Below are 23,218 nucleotides of genomic sequence, written 5' to 3' on the forward strand. Positions count from 1 at the left end.
TAAATAAAATTGAAACTTTGTCAATAAATACCCGCAAAAAACATTGTCGTTAAAATGCGATAATAAGATTACGCAAATGTTGAATTCAGTAAAGCACAGCTAATTTATAGAAAAAGTTTAGAAAAGATATAATACGGGTGAGGAGTGCAATTCTATGATGAATATCTTAAAAAAATTAAAAACATTTAAACCCTGATTAAAACAATATTTACATTTAAACCCTAAATTTATTTCTTTTTACTTTTAATTCACTACCAAAACATTCTTTACGCAGCGAAATTGTATACTTTATAAACTTCTAGGGTTGCAACATAACGAAGAGTATCTGATAAATGCATTGATACCAATAGTATATAAATATACCATTTTGATAACAAACATACTTCGTTCTTATCCAATAGTACATGTAATAGAGATCTAAAAAGAAGCCAGGGGTATTAGTGCGGTATGAATGTAAAATGAATTTTAATACTAAGCGATGAATGTGAATAAGCAAATAAGATTATCGGAGATTTTTGGCTTGGTTTCCCCGAAGGTAAAGGCTACTATAATGCTTTTGCGTAATATGGCTATCAAATACCATGCACGACCGCTAAAAATTCATACTGATTTTCCTTTTCACTGCTTTTTATCATAGCCAAAAGTTTCATTATAAGTTGGAGGTGGAGGGACGTTTGGATCTATAACTGGCGGCATAGTTGGCTGTGTGGAGGAGAAAGCATTAGCAGGGGCGCCTTGTGGATATGTTGAATCTTGCGAGTATGGTGGTGCAGTCGGTTGATACCCAGTTGCCATTGCCGGTTGCCCTGGTTGTGAGTATGGAGGCTGTTGATAGGTGTCGGTTTGCTGATACCCAGTAGTCATTGCTGGTTGCCCTGGTTGCGGATAAGACTGTTGATAATTGCCAGTTTGATAGGTTGTGGGGTACGGTGATGCCGTTGCTGCTCCTGCTCCAGAAGGGTATTGTACATGCGTAGCTCTAGAAGCCTAAAAGGGTATAGGCGGCAATTTTAGCACCAAATAAACAGATAAACATCCTTAAAACAAGAGACCTGCCTATTCCGTGCTTGTTCCAACATGATATATTGATGCGTTTCGTATTCTTCCTAATCAAATGAACACTTCTACCAATTCAATTATTAGTCAAATAACATAAGTGCTCAAGCTTCTATCTCTACACTCAAATTATGCCTAATTTTATAAAAAAAATAATCTGTATTAGCACAAGCCTTTCTCGAAATCCTATCTTCTTTGAGTTTTCACTCGACGGGTTTCAAATAAAATGCATCGTGTTACACTATTTCAGCATCTGGGTACTAACAGCAGGCAAATACAAAATTACGTCACACATTGAGGCATTCGTTTGAAAAGAGCAATACAGCAACAGTATCAGCATTATTGATAACATAAAAATTGTAACGGAAGAAAATTTTGATGAGCCTTTAGAATAAACAATTTCAACGACTATCAAAATTGAATTATCTTTACGATGAACCTCAATACATACAAATTATAAATGTGCATAGCAGTTTTATAAACTACCAAAGCTCAACATCCACACCAAAAAAGCTATCTACAAAAGGTTTTTTATACACTGATCAACTATGACTTTACTTTACAGAATAAAATCATTAGGTAGATAACCTTTTAGCGGTTAACATTTTGTATTTTTGAGGCTATATGATAGGTAAATGTTAAAAAAAGCAGCACGGAAAGCACTCATCCAAAGCACCACAGCAATGAGGTTAATGCTTCGATTGGACTAAAATAGCTACCCATTCCGGGGATACTCTCATATTTCAACAGCAACGGCGTAAAGCAGTTTAGGACACATATATCCATGTTTTTCAAACTTTGTTCCAGATCACTTCATTTTCAAAAACTTTTGAATTTCGTCACCTGACATTTCAATCAATTCTAGTTAGAAAAATATCCTTGATAACAAAAAATCCTCATTTAAACATTTAGGTTTTGTATTAGAGATGCGCTGCAGCGTTGCATCGGATCGTCTGTTTTTTCCTGAGGGCCCGATGACTCCGTTACGCCACTGGGATGAGAATCAACATTGCAGCTAATGGAGAAACAAAATTTTGTGGTACAGTAGAGATGTTAGCATTCGAATAAGATGAACTCACTTGCAACTGGGATTCTTTCTTGGCATCCATACTCTGCACGATCAATGTAAAGATTGTAATACAGATGACTATGGGTAGAAGGATGCATAAAGCAATGGCAGGGGCGGTGTTGTACTCTTTACAATCCAAAGAAAACAGCTGCCACCTACAGTTCTCTCTCTTTCTGGTAGTCTCTTTGATGGCAAGACCAAGCCCAATGAACTGCACAATCAAAGCAACAATGCATCCAATGGAATGAGCTATAAGCTAATAAAATGCCAAGTTATTACAATTCAGTACCACAAAGTGAGGTCATCAGAAATCTATTTACAGAGGTTTAGCCCTTTGACCAACGTAGCCACAAAAACACCATGAAATAGGCTACCTATTAATGGCAAAAACAGTTTAACCCTTTTGCAATTTGCTGAGATGTAGCAAGTGAAATAACTAGGTTTTCCTATAAAATTACTACTGTACCACCCTTGTTTTACTTGATTTAGCACTTTTAGATGTACTTCGTTACCCTCTTTCAGAATATGCGGTATCGAGTGACGCCACCACGTTGGTACTCTGCTGGTGAGAACACAATGCGTTTTTGGAGTCTTGTACACTGGGAGAGATGTTACCCTTAGGATTTGGGGAAACCAATGTCATTAAAAACTGTGGAAGAGTCTGACAAATAAGTTTTTTTGCATCAAACATAGAGTACTTTTCAAAAAGGTATGGTACATCCAAAGTCGACAGGAGAAAAAGTCTGTGGGTTAAACTTTCAATCTGCTACTTGCCTATTTGCAAAAGTAGCACAAGGCACTAAAACTAGTTATTTTCCTAAGCTAGAAATTTCATAAATGACATTTATGAATGATGCAAATCATTTTGAAAGCAGCTTCAAGCAGTATCAACGTTTCAATCAGGTATTTATGCAATAGCAATCAACACACTATTTCTTGGCACTATGTAACTTTGAATGTAAAAGTGTCGAAAAAGTGTACTCACCCATTTTTTATTGTCATAACTTCGAAGTGTATTTAAACCAATGCAGCAAACAAACGTTGTCTGGAGTAGAAGGTCTGGCTATTAGCGGTATTCATGAGAGCATTACAATTCTAACCCCTTGATAAAATTGACTGTTCATGCTGTCACTTTTCAAATTTTAAAAGGTTTCAGGATGGCGCTTTTTCAAGGGGAGCTTTTCAAGGATGGGTGCTTTTAAGATGAAATACGGTATATATACATTTATATACATATATGATTTTGGTGAATAGAAACAAGATGATTCCAACTGCAAGTGCATTTTTTAGGCTATATATAAAATATTTATATAATGTATCAAATATTTTAAAAACCTTTTTTATGTTAAGAGCTATTGAATAACTTTGGCTAATAGCAACTCAGTTTACATAATAGGTCAAGTATAGCCCTACTTGTTAAGGTTTAGAGGTTTCTGGCTCTTTTGTAGAAAAGCTTACTTGAAAATATCATATCTTACAATAAATCCAGCAAACACTGATCCAACTCCATATGGCGCTGCAAAGCTACTTGCTGCTTCTCCAATGCATACACCACCAGCAATAGCAATGACAATCCCACCTATGAGCTGTGCAGCTATTAAAGCAATACGCCTTTTCTTAGTAGTATCCAATCCTGAAATTTGCCATTCCTGCCTTGTTGACAGCATGTCTAATGGGCTTTCCTAAATGCAAAATTTGTTGAGCCTGTTGTAAAAGAAAATTGGCTGAATCACTAATTGTCACATTTGTAAAAACCTTTCTCAGTTTTTTTCTGATTGTTGCTAATTGATAGATCCTATTCAATATATCATTAAGTCAAAATACATCTTCTCTTGCTATTACACCTAGACTTGCTTCATTCTTCTCCCACTGAAAAGTCATTTGCATGACATGGTTTTCTCTTTCCTCCTATCCTAAGTCAGAATAAAACCCCAGGCAATACAGCGAAAACGACGCTGACCTAAATAAAGGATTGTAGAACCCCAGTGTTCATCTTTTATGCTAATGCCTTTATTTATTCAAATTTGGTACAATCTCTAGCTATACTCTAGCTAATTAAAACCAACTAATTTAAATTACCAATGCTAGATATAATGTAAATTAAGTATAACAAATGTTGCATACGTATTTCTTGCAAAGATCACAAGTACAATTTAACGATGATAATTCCAAGACTTTTTCTTGAATAATCATAAAGTTGTTGAGCATTTTATTTCGTTTGGAACTGAGCTCCATATTTCGCTGCGTCTGTATGATACGTTATTGAATCCATATATTTTTTTAATGTGGCTCCACTGTGTTGAATCTGGAGTTTTTTAAGCTATATGGTGGTAACTAATGAGAACTAATAGCAATATGCCAATAATGTGTAAGAAGGAAGAACCGCAGGATAGGCTGTCCGCCGGATTCTGTGAATTTTGCAATGAGTGATGTTACGAAAGATATCAAGGAACAAAGCAATACGACGACAAGGAACAAAGCAAATCAAATTTAAGGAATATACTGATATTTCGCCTCGGCATACAGGGCTTCATCAGAGTAAATGAAACGAACGAGTGAATGAATTTAAAATGTGAGATGGTGATGCCGGATTGGTGGATGTTGAATGATGTGAATGCAGCACAGTGGAGAAAAAATGGGATGATGGAATGGGGGAGGGAAGGGTGGTGGGTGATGTAAGGGGATGTGGGTGGTCCTGTGGAGATTGATACAATGGGATGATAATGATGACTGTGAATATGAATATAAAAAAAAGAATAACAATAATAATAATTGTGATGAAACTGAGAATAATGGATTGTTGATGATAGTAATAGTGGTGATGATGATTATAATGGTAGGGAAAATATGGTGTGGGTTGTGAGGACGGCGTGATAACTGATTAGTTGTTTTGTTAAGGTAATGGTCGGTGGTTCTGTTCATGCCGTTGGGGGTGAGGGTGTTGGCCAGGCCAATGAGATAATGCTCCTTAGCTCGACGAACACTCTCTCGTTTGTCATTAAGTTTAAGTATTGGTGTGATGGCAAGGTCGTTGATGGTGTGTGCTGGGCTGCAGACATGTTCTGCAACTCCAGACTTGTCTTCTTTTTTGTTGATAATGTCTCGTCGGTGTTCGTTAAATCTGTCTTTAAGTCGTCTGCTAGTTTGTCCGATGTATGATATTCCAATAGCCTTTTAATCCAGTCTTTCAAATGTTGCCACAAAAGACTTCAATGATACCCGTAAACTCAATTTGAATTTCGGGGCCCCTTTCTCGATGGATTTGCCTGGGCCCTAAATTTGGAGCCGGTCCGCCCCTGGCGCTATTAGGTCTATTTGTGTAAAAGCTCTTCTCCCGTTATTGCTATTTTTGCAAGTATTTTTTGGCTGTTGGGCGGTTTTTGTTATGATAATCACGAACTTCAATCTATTTGGAAAAGGATAGTGAAGCGAAAGGTATGTTTGCAGAGTATAAAACCTTCCAATCTTATGAAAACAGGCATATTATTGGTAGGAAAGTCGAAGAAACTGGTAAGAATTGTGGATTGGGGGATAGAATAAACACCAAGGCAAGAAACAAAACTTTCCCTCAAAAAGAATAGCTTACTTGATCTTGCAGATCAAAAATGACAACTGAAACAAGCAATTCCACAATCGAGCAACACTTACTGGAAAAGTCATATTGCACAATAACTGTCATGGTGACTCGTTTCAGATTGCTGGTAGAGCCCGGTTGTCGTTCCATCTACCAGTTTTGGAATCTATCACCTAAACATCGAAAAGCCAGTATTTTCTAAATAGAAGGAGTTATTTTTCACCTTAGGATCCACTGGTAACGTTTTCCATAGGCAAGCTGCACTTATTGGGCATACTCATGTAGTCATGTGCTTGTGTTTCTGATTGGCCTATTACTATCCACTCCTGGCTACTGGGTATATACATTTCCTAGCGTAGATCTTTTGATCAATCATCTGAAGTTTGATACTCTGAAGAGTTTTTGACGAAAAGCTTCAGTATGACTCAAAATGTTTGCTTTTTTCAAAGACATTTTTAATTTTTTACAACAACAAAATGCTTGGTAAGAATACTGTTATTTTGGTGTTGTGCAAGATTTACACAAAACTGAAAATTTATATTCTTTTAAATCCTTGGAGTCTAAACCATGTCTAAACCATGATTAAAGCATATATAAATTGAACAAAGTAAAACAGCATACTCCTTGACTTCAAGACTATTTAAAAGAAATCAACAGATACTAAAAGCGCTTAACAGGGATCTGTTGATTGCGTTTAAAATACATTCTATGTGTTACTGATTTAGCTTGCCACAGGAAATGAGGGGAGCTATTCACAGCTTACCTACAAAAATACAACCGGCCAGGCCTGATTAATTCCTTATGGATTGATGTTGAAAAGTGTAAATATTAAGCAGAATATATAGAATAGATTTTAATAATGAATAAATCATAAACAAATGCATGTGTGTGAGCTCGGAGAGCTAAGTCAACAGCCCTAAAGAAAATAACAAAAACATTTCCCCCTTTATTTTTCCCCTTTATGTAATAAAATTTAAAATCATCTTCAGCAAAATGACAAAATTGCCAGACTCACCAGTTATCAGGACCAAGTCAATTCGGTCCATTTTGGAAACCATTTGGAATTGCTAAACAGTAGTTTTGGGTTTTACTATATATAGTTTGGATCGTTTTGGGTCCTTTTTTAGCTGGTTTTGGTTTGTTTTGGATGGACTTGGCTGGTATTGGGTGGCTCTGGCCCAGGCTCAGCCACACCAAAGATCATCAAAATACGTTTTAGACTTAAATACTTAAATAATAATAAACCCAATTACTATTTCAGTACTGTTCTTTTTTATTTGTGGCTTTGAGTTTCATAATTTACCCAATTTGTAATTGGTTAATCATCCCACTGCTCACATTTCTCTTGAACCCTAGCAAAAATTGGTTATCAAAAACAACCTCTAGAGCTTTTAGGGGAGCCCCATACAAAAGGAAAATGCACCAGTGCTTCATATGGCTTTAATATTCAAATGAAAACTGCCCTCTCATTTGTCAATTCAGCATGACTCTTCATTCTTTTGGGCTAGTTGAAAAAACAAGTTCCATTTGTTGAGAAATTACAGATAAATGCTTCTTGCTGCTTCAATTAAATCATGATAGCCTCGTTGACTGGAGGTAGTTTTTTTGTAAAAAGAAGGAAAATTTTTTTATCATTCTCGGCCTTTCATGTTTATGGCTTCAAATTTCAAATATAACATATCAAGTCAACCTCAAAAAAATTTATCCACAAGCCACCATAGACATCAATGTGACAAGGTATTAATCCTTTAATTGTTTAACAAAAAAAATTCAAATGGAAATACCAAGCCATCAATCCTAGATTTTGATGATCCTAGATTCAATTCTAGACGGGGATTCTGGTAGCCTAACCCTTTTTTTAAATATTTATTTATGGTGAGACCTTCGAGTACAGAAATTGAGCAGAAATTGTTTACAGTTGCTGTTCAAGATAAATGACTATATTTTCAAATACCCAATATTAGAAATGTAGTTTTAGAGTTGTTAACTTAACCTAGTTAGTAATACATCCTTTTTTTCAAGTTAACCAATAAATTTTAGTTCAGGCTGACTGTTCTTAATTTTTTAGGAAATCTGAGGCTGGATTGTCCTTAATTTGTTCTTAAATTAATCGGTTGTAAGCAGTGTGATTTCTAGCTTTCTCGCTCTAGGGTGGTGTTCATGCCTCATTTGCCACAAGGAAAGCGAGACAACCTTCATTTTCAGACAAGTTTCAATATTCACCAAAAAGCACCAACACATGACTAAAAATTATCATTTTTGAGATAGAACATTGTTCCATGATTGATTTTTACAATAGCTCAGCCTTAGCCTGCTCTTAGTTTGTTCTTTACATTTTGACCAATTTTGAGGGTCGTGTTCTTATAAAATTGTTCTTATGACCTCAGGTGTGTAGCATGGTTCCATGACCTTTGAACTGGTGGTCCTTGTCACAGCTGTCGAAAAACCCACTGGCTTACTACTTTTTAAATAATTTGTAGTATTTCGAAAAAAAAATTTGACTGCGAAACTCCAACCCAAGATGGCTGAAAATGCAGGAGTGCCGAGTGTGTTGAAACTGCTTTTGCGTGGGCCTAATATACATCGACGATTATTTTACCCTGAGAGGATAAGTAAAGGAAATCTATATTGGCAGTCAAGATATACTCACAAGAACGTTTCTTCCTTGTTTCGAGAGGAGAAATTATTTGTGCTAATTTTCAATTTCAAGTAGAAGCCGATGTGTGTCACGTCCGCGCTTAGTCAAGTCGCCCTATTGTCTGATTGTTGTTGTTTGTTACTTCGGACACAAGAGCAGTAGAGCACCACATACGCACGTCGTTTTGAAACGTACATCATTTCTGCAATGATTGCAATTCCGTGTAAAAAATAGGGAGTGTCGTAGGCGTGCGTAGCCAGGGTTGGAAGATTGGAGGTTCAAAGAGGTATCCAACAGCAGGGGTCCAGGGGTTTACCCCCGGGAAAATAAGAATCAACAGAGGAATTCTTTCAAGTTGATGAAAATAGCTCCCTCAGAAATAATATTGCCGCATCCCTCATCAAATCAGACATTGAGGCCCAGGGGGGCACTTGGCACACAGACATACGGGTCCGACATTTTTGGGTCAAATGTTTGCCAAGTGATATTTTTGGGTTAAATATTTGTCAGAAATGATATTTTTGGGTCCTGCGAAAATAGTAGATACAATTCTGATATTTCTAGGTATCAAATTTAGAAACACTGATATTTTTGGGTATTCGTGAGATTTCCACATCCGAATCAAATGTATTGTTCATGGATCTAATTCGCTGAGGTTTATTTTACCCACTTCAAGTCACGTCGGGAGTCATGTTACCATACTCTTTGGAAATTTTAATGCAACTTTTTGTACTCACTGTAAACTTTATATGGCACGAAATATGCTAGAGATAGTTTCAATTGTCGTGAATATCCAAATTGAACATTTGCTCCATGTGTGGTAATGGCAACTGCAACTATTTACGGCTTTTTTGAATTGCAGATCTTATAAATTACAGCTATGTCATATTATCTAACCCAAAATTCCAATTTGTGACATTTTTGGGTACAAGATATAAGTAAAACTGATATTTTTGGGTCTTATTGAAAATGAGCTGATATTTTTGGGTGGCCTTTAAATTTCTTGCACTTGCCCCCCCCCCCGTATGTCTATGTGCAGAGTGCCCCCCCCCCCTGAGCATTGAGGCTACATTCCCTCATCACGGGGAGCAACGTTGCCGTTGGTGCATCGGCACAAGTTGCTCCACCTAACCTAAAGAAAAACCCTAAACTTTAGATATAGCTTGATTAACTCAAGTGCAAGCAGTTTTAAGTTCTGGGGAGGGAATGGACAAGAAAAGTTCACTTTTCCTAAACAGGGAGCCGATGCACTAGTCCTACCTTACATAGGGTATGAGAGGGAAAAACAAAATATGACAGAATAAAATGCCGGATCCACTCTTAACTAAAAAAGCAACAGGACCTTTTTAAAAAATACTGTTATGTAGATAAGCCCCAACCCCTAAGAGAACGAAAGAATTAAAAAGGATTTGAAAAAGAAAACACCCTTTGCTAGATACCAAAAGGGGAGGGAGGGTACGGGAAAAGAGAACAGCGTTGAAAGCGCCTACCAACAAGCATGATAAGCCCCACCCAAACGCTAAAATACCCTCGCCAGAGCCAAGGGACCAACAACTCCGTGTAGAAACACAAAATAAAGAACTCCTTTCCTACTACCCTATTTCCCAAATGCGTCGAAAACAGCACGTAAGGACGTACTACAAGAATGAAAGCATGATAATTTACACCCAAATAGGGTAAAAATACGGATAAAGATAAAACCCCAGAAAATTAAATTTTACAACAACCCTCGTGAAATTAACTTTGATAAAATTGCATTTGATCAACATTTTACATGGCAATGGTTGGCTAATCAAACACAATAACCGTCATGTGTAGCTTTTGTGGCTCTAAAAACTGATTTTCCAAAGTTGTGAGCTGATATCTAAAAATAATAAACAGTATTAAAAAGTTTCAACTAAATCCGTTCTCTTTGGAGCAAATCTGCAAAATCCCCGACCAGCATTTCAGAATCCAGTTTTTTTAAAGATTGAAGCGCTTTAGCATTTTAGTTTTATTGTTTTATCAGGAATGTCTAAAGAACGTGACTGGCTTTTCTATATAAACCCTAAAACGGGGGAAAATTGTAAAAATTTTCTGCAGAGGTATAGAATAGGGTCCCCAGGGACCGAAGCAAGCAGAAAATTTTTGCGACCACGTCCTTTATATAGGTTTAAAATACATTTCAGAATATTTCTTACAGTCGTTTGCTTGCAGTGTTTAAAACGTTGGCAAAATTTACCGAATAACACAGAAAAACTGGGGGTGTCATACCCCGCTACACCCCCCCCCACGCTTAATCCACCCCTTTCCACCCCCTTGCCCCCCTCGCTACGCTACTGCACACATGACTATCCCGGAGGGGGTTCGGGCTTTCAACACCCTTGCTAAAATTTTTGCTAAAAGAGAGATTTTGGGGTCTTCTCTCCAGCGAACTCATGTTAGGTTGGACGTATTATTTGTTGGCAAATAGCAACCTTTATCATGCTGGAGATTTTGTGTTGATAAATGGGCAAATTCCTATTCATCTTTTTGAACCGGTGAATTGTTTGGAGGTTACACAATAGAAAATCCTAACGCAAATGCAAATACATATGGCGTGATTGTGGGCGTCGTCTCAGGTGTGGCTTCTAAGTTGCTTACAGCACAGCCCATAGCTAACTTTTTAGGACGGTACCCCTGTACCCAATCTATGACGTAACGGAATAATGTGCTCTATGGCTATGCGTTCTTAGGAACCACATTATAAGGAACCCAGGACCGTTGCTATGGGGATGAATGTGTGTGTGGGGGGGGGGGGGGTGTGACTCACCCAGAAAAACCCAATGATGGTTCTGTAACTTTAAAATAACAAGACATTTTATGCGTATTATTGAAGTTAAATTGAACATGGCAAAATAAAGCATTTAAACTTTGTAGCACTTGTGTAATTTTTTCTTAGAAAATCCTATTTTCAATGGGAAAATAAAATTCCATTTAAATAAGCCCTTCCTTGTCCCCACGTGATGAAGGTAGAGGGCTAATTGTATTTTATGTTGGGGGATGGCCTATTGATTGCATTACCCTTAAAACTTTTGATGCCCATAATTTTGCAAAGCATAGAGACATGCACATAAAAATGGGAAAACATTGCTATTTTAATGGACTTAACCTGAAGACCAAATTTCATAAGAGTATGAGAATTTTGTGTTTTATGGTTGAGTTGGTTTCTAATGAATGACCATCCAGCATCAAATTTATTAAATGGAGACAAAAAACTTTCAAAACTGGCATTACGTGCAGCTTTAAAGCTACTACAAACTGCTTTTCTTCTCACTATGCATTCTTGCTTGCTACCCTCCATTCTGATGACAGGAAATAAAAAGGGCAAAAATTTAAAGGTAGCCAGCCATATTCTAAACACATGACATTTACAAAAAGGAAATTGATGAAAAGTTACAATGGGAAAAATTCAAGTCTCCAGATTCTCAGTTCTTGTTTTAAAGCTTTCCAGTCACTTTCATATCCAACCAGAAGTAGTTAAATGCAATGAACCATCCAAGTCTGGCAATATGTGTCAATTCTTTTCAATCCAGGCATTTAGTAAATTATATCATGGGGACAAGTCACCATGAGAACAACTGGATGTTAATAAAATCTTTTATTGACCTGTTGACACTTACTTGGTAGTTTATTTCATGTAAAATTCTTGTGTCTGGATTCCAAATTCAAAGGCAGTTTACTAGACTGCTTGACAAAAAAAGCAGCTCATAACAATTGCAAGGATAAAACTGTGAGAGGTTATAACAATGCTAGTCCAACTTATTATCCCAAAAAACACCTTTTTAATTCCATTTAAACTGCTAGTGCCATTGTTCTAATTCAAAGATCACTGCTTTCAAATACTTAAATTCTAGGCTCATGAAGAACAGAATAAGCATGAGTATCGAATATTCCTTTCTTCAAGTTTGAAATAAGGCTGGTGTAAATTTTTTACGAAATTCAAATCAGAGCTGATAATATAAGCTGTTTTAAATCATCTTAAAAGGTGTTCTGTGCACTTTAAGAATTCATCTTCAAAAATCTTTTCTGAAAATCTGTGTTGAACTGATTCCTTTGCATTTTGCCTGATTTCTTCACGTTCCTCTCTATCTTTCTGGAAGATTTCAGAAATTGATGCTGAATAACCAGTCACATCAGATGCAAGGAATCCAGTCTTCTCCTCATTCCATTTTGTTACGATATCTAGCTTTGGACCCCCTGAATCATGAGCCAAGGCAATCACTCCAGCAGCCATGAATTCTACAACTCCAATGCCAAAATGCTCATTCCACATTGTGTGAATACCAATTGAAGCCTGTGATAAGAGTTGCTTTAGTGCAGGAAAGGGGATATTTAGGTGAAAGTCAACATACTCTGATATCTGCAGTTCTTCGCATAAATTTTTCAGGTCATCAACCCTTTTTTCATCATCTGTGTTTCTGCAGCTTCCAACAAGCAAAAGGCGGTAAAGACTTCTACATTTAGATTTTTGACTTTTTAAAAACTTTGAAAATGATTTAATTTGAAGCTGGTGGTTTTTCTCTGGTCTGAATTGACCAATAGATATAACAACTTTAATTTCTTGATCTTCAGACACATTATTCAGTACTGCCAGCTCTGCAGTATCACAAGGTGGGTAGACAGTTGCCATACAAGCTGGCTTTTTCCATATTTGAAGGATGTGATTGTATGTCCAAGAGGAGTTCACCATTGTTATTGATGAACAGCTACCCACAATGCCATATAACAGTGCAAACATCTTATAGTACAACAACTTTGCTTGGGTAAGGACAATGCTTTTTGAAATAATACTGGCATTATTGAAAGCTGCTTCACGGCGTTTCACCTTTGTCAGCATGTCTGTACTAATCGTCGGATAGTGAACATAACAGCCAACATTGCAGCCTCCTAAAAACTTAAAAATTGGAAAAGTGAATGCATATCCCATTGTGTCTATGTATACATCAGGTGCAAACTTTAGCAAAGCTTCAAGTCCCAGCAACATTGACCCTAAACTTTGACCCAGCAATGTGAAGTATGGCCACATCTCAGCCTCGACCCACCGTCGTTTCTTCAAGAAAACAAAATGGACTGGTTTATGCAAATCAATATTGAACCTCTCCTTGGCTCTTTCTAATATTGCTTCAGGGGTATATCCACAGTCGCCTGTGTATACCACACAATGGACGAAAAGGTATCGGCGCTGCAATGCTCGGATACTGCACCAAAGAACCCTCTCTCCACCACCTCCAGCATTACAGTAGGGATGGAAGAACGCAACCACAACTGGAGGTCCTACTGTTGACGAGCAGGTCCACATCGAGGGATAAAGTTCCCGTGTTCGCCGCCTCAACCTCATTCTCAGCAACAGCAGCAATGGAAGCATTATTACCACCAGGATTAAACCACATAATAAAATATTGTAAAGAAAGCTTATCGGAAATTTATCCATAATATCTTCTTTGTTATCAAGAGGGAGATCCATGGCATTTAATCTAGAAATGGGCTTTGCAGCTAAAGCATTTCCACAGTGCCAATGGTATAGTGGCTTATTAGGCCGAGTTTCCCTCCTGTTCAGCCATCAAAATGTGAAGTGAAACGTAACAAAGCCTCGTTATGATAAGGTCTATGCGGAAGTAAATGACTAAGAAAGTAATTGACGTGGTGCAAATAAGTTCACATTGCAACGTACCGCACGATAGCCCCCGACGGCTTATGACACCAAAACAGGGAGGGCTTGGGGGGCTTTAGCCCCTTCCCCACTTTTTACAAGAAATGCCAAATATCAAGTAATAAACTGACAGTAAAGGTTCTTTTTATACGGTTTTAGCCCCCCCCCACTTTTTTTAGACCCCCCACTTTTCTCAACGCTTCGCGGTGCCTGATAAGTGACTGATAAATATATCTCTACTATTATAAAGCATTTTTAATGGTAAAAATTCAATCATTTAGGCTTATGATACATATGCTTGATCAATGGATCGTCTACTCTTTGCCAAAGCTAAGTTATCGGTAGGGTGAAAAATATGAATATTTCGAATGAATAATTTGATTCATACTTATCATTTTAACGGCGTTATTGAATAATTGAAGGCAAATGGAGACAAAAGATTGATTTCCGGGATACAGCTGTTTCATCGCTTGTTTTGCTGTTCACACGACACGATACCGGATTCATTTCATATCAGATCGCTTTTCATATCGGATAGGATAGGCCTTCTGTTCACACGATGACGCTTGAATCTGATACGCTCCGTAACGTTTTTGAGGAGTCAAACCATTGCGCTGTGAATGTGCAATGGAATCATATCGGATCGCTTTTGAGCTCGTGTGAACGCATGAATCCGATACAGTTTCGCTCCGGAACCTCTGTTTCGAAAGGCAGCTTCATTTTCGGGGTTTTTAAAAATAGATTGGCATTCTTTTTAAGACAGAAAATGACAGTGGATCGCAGTTAAACCAGGGCCCGCGCCACAGGGGGGCTCGGGTAGCCATGGCCCCCTTACTTATTTGCGAAGAAAGTAGTTTTAGAGCTACAGTAAAAGGGGTAAAAAGTCTTGGCCCCCTACTTTTTCTAGCCTAGGCCCCCCACTTTCAAATTCGTATCGCGGGCCCTGTAAATGTAAACAATAAATATGCTCCTTGCGTATGATGGGCTTCACAAGATTAATGCAAAGCAAAATTAGATTGATTGAACATTGATTTTGAAATATTTCTTCTTCAAAACAAAACAGCGTATCTGTTCCGTCACCTCAACGAATGCATTCAATCAGAAAAAGAGAAAAACAGTTTTTTGGAGCAGTGTTGAACACTGATGTAAAAAAAGACTGGATCGAACAACCTATGTTCTCTTAGGAAGCTGATCGAGTCTCTCCATTTTGAGACCTCTCGCGCCTAAAGCTTTGGGCTGCCATTTGATAAAACGGCGCATACACAGTGCTGCGCCTTAAATTGTGCATTAATAATTAAATTCTTAGGCCAAGAACCTAGGCCCACTGAACGTAGACCCAATCAATCTGGTCACAATCAGCTTGAGCTCAATCAACCCAGGCTCAATCAACCCGGGCTAAAACAACCTAGGCCAACTCAACCTATGCCCACTCAACCCAGGCAGACTCAACCCGGGCCTACTCATCCCAGGCCCACCTATCCCAGGGCACACTCAACCCAGGCTGACTTAACCAAGGCCTTTTCAGCCCGGGCTAACTCAACCACTAACGCAACTGGTTTTTTAGATCAGTGGAGGAAATTTCGCGATGCCGTCCAGCGAGGGCTGAGAAGATATTCAATGTGTTTTCGACATTGGTGGACATCAGGTCACGCTTTATGATCATGATTGTCAAAAACACAATAGAAGAGTCCCACAATTCATCGCTTTCACTTCAACACTTCGAGGCTCGAGCTGAAATTTTCGGTGTGTGAATTCTCCGTTCCGGGTTGACGTCATTGATTTTGTATCTCGCTATCTATGGATCTTTCTCAAAAATGGACTCCAGAATTGAAATCACATCTTTAAATTAGTTTATCATGTTGTTTGGACCGTTCGGTCGCGAGTTACTTTGTTTTGAATATTTAGATACTTCTTTAGATTGGACCGAGCTAAGTGGGCCGTTGTTGAGCCAGCCCCGGATGAGTAAGCCCGGATTGAGTTAGCTTGGGCTGAAAAGGCCTGGGTTGAGTCAGCCTGGGTTGAGTGGACCCTGGGATTAGTGAGACTGGGATGAGTAGGCCCGGGTTAAGTAGGCCTAGGTTGAGTGGGCATAGGTTGAGTGTTGGCCTAGGTTGTTTTAGCCCAGGTTGATTGAACCTGAGTTGATTGAGCTCAGGCTGATTGAGCCCAGATTGACTAGGTCTAGGTTGAGTGGGCCTAGGTTCAGTGAGTCCCAGGCTGAGTCAGCCCGCTTTGAGTCAGCCCTGGCTAAGTAGGACCAGTTGGAGTCAGCCCTGGCTAAGCGGGCCCAGTTTGAGTCAGCCAGGAATGCTATATTGGTTAATAATATATAATATGTCTAACTACTATGATGGGGTAGTTTCAAGAGTTGGGCTTTTTGGTGGCAGAGTAGCAGGGTGCTGCAGTTTGTCCGCTGTACTGACAAGAATGTTCATTTGTACGGAACGAATCGTGCCTCTCTGCTGCTCTTCTCTGTCTGAAGTCAAATCGCAGAAAGTTCATTAAACAATTTCGTATAGTTATGAAGTGTAGTGCACATACTGTTCTTAAAGTGTAGTATAATAAGGTATTGTTGCTGCTTTTTGAGTATTATGCAAGCACCAAAGCTTATATGATTATAATTTGTACTGTGTAATTTAGCAGATTGATTCAATAATTGCACTGTTTTAAGATGATTTTCATTGAATTTGAACTGAGATGATAAAGAGGGTCAACTGCCAATGTTGCCTTTTCATGGGTGTAGCAAGGGGGCCAAATTGCCCTTGACATCGTCTGTTTATGATTTTTAAAGAGATAGGGCCTTATTCGTGACGATGTTTCTCTAAACCTTGAAGAAAATTCTTACAAATGTTAGCCAATTTTCAGGATACCTACAGAAAATCGAAATAAAATGAGAGTTACGAAAGAATTGCTAAAAGCTAGAATTACCTTTCAAATACAGTTTGCAAATTTCAACGCAAATGGTCTGTGATAAATAACCAATATGCTAGATGCGCTAGTTCAGTGCCAAATACAGGTACAAACATGTAACGAATACCCAGATTTAGGGCTCAGAGTCAAACTTCGCGAGAGAGCTTTTCATATAGTCATTAACTTCAATTTAGTTAATGTAGTTGAATAAACAACAGGGTACGGTGAAAATATCGAAATGAGAGTATTCCAATAAATTGAAATGAGCTACATCAAATCCTGCACGTAACATCAAAATCTTGGATAAACATGCGAGTCACGATGATGGGTGGTAGAAAAAGAGTGGAATTCTTAAATCGTGACTTATCCAGCCCCAATAATCTTTAAAAGGAGATAAGAAAATTGAAAAAGTATCAAAATTGATATACAAATAAACAAATGCCCATAGTGTTCATTTTGGCACAAATCTCTTAAAGGCCTATTGATCTAACAAATTTCGTTTTTTCGCTTTTTCTTTATGCACATAACTTATAAGAAAGAATTGAGACTTTCCACCATACTATTATGTTGTCTGCAAAGAAAAGTTTATTAAATCTACAATGTTTCCCAAATTGTATTTGAATCATTTCATTTCCTAATCCCGGGACAAGGTTTTCCTTGGATCGTGATGTTTGACATGATATGCTTGATAGAAACCAAAACACAATGAAATGAAATTAGTATTATAATACAACAAAGAGCCTAGGGGGTGTTTCTCGAAACGTATTCTTCATTCACTTCAAATACGGCTTCATCTCTTTATTCTGCTCAAAGTTGGAAAGATATTCAAGAACAATGTTTGCAATTTACAAAGAAGGAAGCGTTTCAGTGAACCCTGAACGCAGACCACAAACTGTGGAAAGTGATAACAAGAGTCAGAAGACTTCTTCAAATGTACTGAGAAATGCTATTTTAGCATTTTGTCTTTTGTCGTTCATTGCTCTACTGGCGGTTACAGTTTGGGCACTTGTCGCAAAAGGTGAAACCCTCTTTGCATTTTAAATTACAAGGTTTATCTGTGACATTGAAACCTTAGCAGAGATCCAATACAATTATTAAGACTTCTTATCTGATACATATATTCTGCAAATGAATCCCAGACTGTAAAGTATTTTTCTGCGCTGGGAACGCCAGAACAATGAAGTCAAATTTGCGGATAAGAACGCTCCGTTGGAAAACGTGCGCGGAAACTGTAGCAAAAGCTTTCGAAAGGATCTTGTATTTTTCTTTTTTTTTGTAATCAGATGTCAGTTGCTTAATTTGTGGAATATTCGCAGAGAAATTGACCAGATGAACAAATATTTTCTAGGATAAAGGGTGAATATTATTGTGTGGGGAACGGGTTCCCAGCGAAACCTAAACGTTACAGCAGAGTTTATTTTGATGTTCAACTTTAACCAGTTTGTGCAGCGATGAGTCGTAATTATGTAGTCACAAGCCAGGAATTTGAGAAGTAATATAACTAAAAAGATATACTGTATATTCCTTTAGAAAAAGTTGCTAGATTGCAACAACTACCAGTAGAGACATAAAACTGTTAAGAGAGCATTACAATGTTAACATTAACCAACAAAAATGACCAACTTTTGTCAAATCTCTATAATGAATATTTCAATATGTAAATGTTGCCCAAATCATTTCAACTTTCCTTGCTATCCCTTTAAAGATCTCAATTTTCAAAAACATTCTGAAAAAAGATCTCAACCTTTCAAGCTTCTGTTCTGTCCTGTACTGAAAATCTGCTTATAGAATTATAACTTTGTGTAAAAACGGTAATTAAACCATAAGATACCGTATTTTTGTCATATGTTATCTATTTGTAAAATGTAGAATGAAAACTTAATGTAAATAAAGAACAAATAACTCAGTTTAAAAATATAGTGCAGTTTACAAAAATTCACCGAAGGAGCGACCTATCAAAACCTCAATTTATTCAGAACATATTTTACAAAATTACAATGACTAAGGTCCTTCAGTTTTGAATTTCCCTACTTTGTCAGAACATACAAAATTAACTCGCTTGCTAGCTAGTATTCAAGATTTTGATCTTACCCCGCAAAACTTGAAAATGTCCGAATTTACGCCAGACTTTAACAAAAGCGTAAGACGTGACGAATATGAAGACTGCCTGCCAGCCAATATTTGTACGGTTTTTTTCTTCGATCTTTTTCTACGGTTCCTTTTATTGAAGATTCATTATATATCTTATGAAATAAGTAGCCGAGACTTTACCAGCTTTTAGGACTGAATCTTTACAAGTTTACTTCTACCATACTGTTATGTTGTCTGCAAAGAAAAGTTCACTAAATGTACAATGTTTCCCAAATTGAGTTTCGGGACAAGGTTCTCCTTGGATCGTGATGTTCGACATGATATGCCTTATAAAAAGCAAAACACAATGAAGTCAGCATTATAACAACAACAAAGAGGCCAGTGGGTGTTTCTCGAAACCCATTCTTTTTTCATGTCAAATAAGGCCTCCTCTCTTTATTCGCTCAAAGTTCGAAAGATATTCAAGAACAATGTTTACAAGTAACAGGGTAGGAAGCGTTTCAGTGAACTCTGAACGCAGACCAAATACAGTTGATAAAGATAACAAGAGTCAGAAGACTCCTTCAAATAAGCTGAGAAATGCTATTATATCATTGTGCATTCTGTCGTTCCTTGCTTTACTGGCAGTTACAATTTGGACGCTTGTCGCAAAAGGTGAAAACCCTTTATTGCATCTTAAATACAAAATTTAATTATAAAATTGAATATTTAGCAGAGACTCAGAGCAATGATTAATTATGGTTTTTTATCTGATACATGTATTCTGCAAATGAATCCCAGACTGTAAAATATTTTTCTGCGCTAGGAACGCCAGAACAATAAAGTCAAATTTGCACATAGCGTGCGATATTTGCGAGAAACCGAGCAATGTTATTAAATTGAAAAGATGAGCAATGAACCATTAACTCTGCCCAATAATGAGCAAATAAACAATTCAATGATGTAAGGGTTTCTGTGGTAAGGGCTGCACGCGTGGAATGCGGACGTAAAGGGGAACATTTGGACGCCCAATAGAAATGCAGAAGTACGTCATCTCTTTGATGCGCCCCTGGGGGTTAACTTCCACATGTTTTGGGTATCATTTTGAAAAGAAAGGTTATTTGTTTGCATTAACGTGATTAAGTTGTAGGATTTTCGCAGATTTAATTATATTTTATTTGCTTAACAGGACATTTTGTTTTCTAGATAAAGATGATGAAAAGGATACCCCGTCAGCTAGCAAAATTACCACCGGTCGCGCTGAATGCAAATTGGATGGAAGTGCCGTTACTTGCAGCTGCACGCAATCAGGCTTTCAATGGAACGGCACACACTGCACAGGTACCAACCAACATTCAAGGCTTTTTCCATTCGGGTACCTTTCTGTTCTTTCTGTAGCTTTCTGATATTTTAACACATTTTTCAATCGGACCCATCATGTCTAGGCTCTATTTCAAAATCTTCAGAACTTGGTTTCCCTCCTTATTATTTGCTCACAAAGTCTATGCCTAAATAATTTAGTTCACGGCTATTCATCTTGATTCAAGTCCTTGTTTCCACAAATGACACTGTTTCTATCTGATCTGAACCTGTACATCCTGTTTTAACTGAACCTGTACGTCCATGTACATACATGACTGAATAACCAGTATCGATATACATATTCTACCCAGCAGGAACAAATCTTGAAGGTGGTTGGTGTGACTGGCACGAGGCAGAAAAATGCAGTGCATCCTGTGGCTATGGTTACCAAAAACTGGTACGCTACTGTGCCTGTCCAGCTCCAAAATTTGGAGGAGCACCGTGTGTGGGTAGTGATCGAATATACCGCCCATGTCACAGAAGAAGCTGCCCAAAGAAACCTGGAGGTTTGGCTTTTCACTTTAACTTTTATATTTTACTTTTATAAGATATTTTACTTTAACTATTATACTTTTGTAAGATATTTTTAAAAAACAAATTTTTGTAAATTTAGAATGATTAACAAATGGCTATTCTCTACGAAAAGTATTTTTTCTACATCTATGTTTATCTGCTCTGTAGAAATAAAGGAAGATCATAAAGTGATATTCTGTATTGTCCATTTCTTAAAACAGACTTTTTGTAAACAATTTGACATATGTTATCTTTATATATGCATAAAACTTGTTTTCTAATGTTGAAGAAGAAAGCAAGAACAACATTTTTTTTATCAGCAGGCTGCAGAGAAACTTTCGTTGATGATTATGGGACTGTGGCTTCTCCTGGGTATCCAAACAACAACCAAAGAAACATTGAATGCACTTATACAATCATTGCAAGTCGCAACGAGAAAGTGATTTTGAAACTCAATGCTCTAGACATAGAAAGCTCAAAGGATTGTACGAAAGAAAGACTTCGGATTCATATGAAAGGATCCTTGAATGTTCCCCCTGTTGTGACGCTGTGTGATAATCAAAAGAAAGGAAGCAATTACACATCGGTCGAGAACAGGCTAGTTGTAACATTTAGGAATGGCTTTGCAAAAAATCCAAGTGGGTTTCTTGCGAGCTATCATATTACCAAAAAAGGTCAGTAAACTTGTTGCTGTGTAAATCAAGTTGCCATTTGACAAGATATAATTTGCCATATATTTAGGAAAGATGTTTGGACATTTCCAGATTTTAGAGAAATGTAGGGCAAAATCACTTCATTTTCATAATAATTCTGTACCAATAGGTTCTTGAAAGTTTGTAAAAGATTATGAATGGTAGAAAAGATGCCGAGTTGATAAAACCAGCTAAAATGTATCCGTTTTTAAAACGAATCAAGAGAAATTGCAGATTACTTTACAAGGACCGAGAGACCGGGGGGCCGGGGGGCCTTGGCCCCCAAAAAACTTAACTGGTATAAGTAAAATACTTTTGTTTTGTAAAATATGACTGCTTACACCTATTTATCAGGCACCCTCCCCCGCGCCAAACAAAAAGTTGTATCTTGGTCTTTGCTTTAACTCGTACTTACTTCGTTTATGGTTTCAACACAGCTGGGTTAAAATCGCCACTTTGAAATGTTTTGTTAGCCTTCTCCTCTTTAGGTCATTAAATTTCGAGAATTAACAAATACCAAATCACATAGAGCTGCAAGATAAATCAGTTTTTGAAGCAATAATCCTTAGATATCCTTTTAAAATGCTGGTGTTATGATGGGCCAAAAGAAGGGTCAAAAGGTTCCGGGTTTGGCGTTTCTACTAACCCACAAGTGAGTTTAAAGAGATCCTTGCCATCCCTGATCCACTCTGAGACCCATTTTTAGCTTTATCCTTCTTCAAGTGGGTTAGTGGAAACGCAGCGCAAAGATGAATAACTTTTAGCCCGTTTAGATTATAACCTAGGCCAGTGGAAATTCTGCCTTCAACTTGAATGATGGACAGAATTTTCCTCTCAGTTTAATCTGTCCTTGAACAATTTTTGCCAATGTTAGTTTTTTTGTGATATGTTATTATGTTTTTGATAGATGACTCGATGGTAAATGGTGGTTGGTGCTACTGGTATCCTGTTACAAAATGCAACGCAACTTGCAGTTCCGGAAAGCAGCGGTTCCAGCGTGATTGTGCCTGCCCGGTACCTGCTAATGGAGGAAAGCCATGTCTTGGCTCAGCAGAACAACTCATTGATTGCATTGATTATGATTGTATAACCCCTACACGTGGCATGTCGGGTACAAGTAAGTCTCTCGATTTACCCCAATATCAATTATGCCAGAATCAAATGGTAGCCATTGCTTCTTTAAATTTATACCTAAAACAGATTCATAAACATGATAAAATTTCCATTTTATTCCACTAGACCTGCTAACTGTTACTTTACTTTGGAGGAAATTTTTTTCTCAGAAACATGTGATTTTGAATATACTCTTGGAAAAGAGAGATGCCACTGGAGCCAGGATAGCTCTGATGATTTCGATTGGACGAGACACTCTGGAAGACCACCAACTTACAGCTCTGGGCCTTCAACAGACCATACTTTTCGAAACCGAACAGGTCAGGGTGATTCTTGCTGCAGTAGTTTTTCTATATTCAAATGTCAACCATTTGATTTTCCATGTTTGCAAAGTCAAATTTTCGATTTGTGATAAGCCGGTTATTTATATAAAACCCATTGATTTCATCTTTTTCTTTCCTTTTGAATGTATGGTGTCTTTTCTCCGATCCTGCCTGTCATTTTCCCAATGTCCTTTATAAATATGCGAAAAAAATTATCAAAGCTATAG

The 23,218-nt window shown here is 37.6% G+C and overlaps 3 protein-coding genes across 8 annotated transcripts in view; 1 reads left to right on the forward strand and 2 right to left on the reverse strand.

The window, feature by feature from the left end:
• LOC148960093 (uncharacterized) lies at positions 1–19,149 on the reverse strand. Of its 3 annotated transcripts, none has more exons than XM_089109081.1 (5): positions 19,010–19,149; positions 3,604–3,829; positions 3,111–3,170; positions 2,136–2,381; positions 1–987 (listed from the first exon to the last, which is right to left on the reverse strand). In XM_089109081.1, exons 2-5 carry the CDS (start codon positions 3,790–3,792, stop codon positions 619–621), a joined length of 864 nt encoding a protein of 287 aa, XP_088965207.1. In that variant the 5' UTR covers positions 3,793–3,829; positions 19,010–19,149; the 3' UTR covers positions 1–618. The 3 variants fall into 3 exon arrangements, with proteins under 3 accessions (XP_088965207.1, XP_088965206.1, XP_088965209.1); XM_089109080.1 differs by lacking the exon at positions 19,010–19,149 and adding an exon at positions 8,350–9,351; XM_089109083.1 differs by lacking the exon at positions 19,010–19,149 and adding an exon at positions 5,774–8,342.
• On the reverse strand, positions 11,690–13,940 carry LOC135686241 (GDP-Man:Man(3)GlcNAc(2)-PP-Dol alpha-1,2-mannosyltransferase). Its single transcript, XM_065202438.2, has one exon. It carries the CDS (start codon positions 13,820–13,822, stop codon positions 12,332–12,334), a length of 1,491 nt encoding a protein of 496 aa, XP_065058510.2. The 5' UTR covers positions 13,823–13,940; the 3' UTR covers positions 11,690–12,331.
• The window catches only part of LOC135686926 (enteropeptidase), a 15,539-nt gene continuing 10,024 nt past the window's right edge, over positions 17,704–23,218 (forward strand). The window contains exons 1-6 of one of the 4 annotated variants that reach the window (XM_065203324.2): positions 17,704–17,936; positions 20,195–20,329; positions 20,662–20,856; positions 21,184–21,537; positions 22,463–22,672; positions 22,839–22,988. In XM_065203324.2, coding sequence (XP_065059396.2) covers positions 17,753–17,936; positions 20,195–20,329; positions 20,662–20,856; positions 21,184–21,537; positions 22,463–22,672; positions 22,839–22,988 — 1,228 coding nt within the window. In that variant the 5' untranslated portion in view covers positions 17,704–17,752. Of the gene's footprint in view, positions 17,937–19,291; positions 19,664–20,194; positions 20,330–20,661; positions 20,857–21,183; positions 21,538–22,462; positions 22,673–22,838; positions 22,989–23,218 lie in introns of those variants that run through there. The other 3 variants (XM_065203326.2, XM_065203327.2, XM_065203325.2) reach the window with 3 other exon arrangements.

Source organism: Rhopilema esculentum, chromosome 6 (genome assembly GCF_057945365.1).
Source record: "Rhopilema esculentum isolate cy_ngs chromosome 6, ASM5794536v1, whole genome shotgun sequence".
Lineage (NCBI taxonomy): Eukaryota > Metazoa > Cnidaria > Scyphozoa > Rhizostomeae > Rhizostomatidae > Rhopilema > Rhopilema esculentum.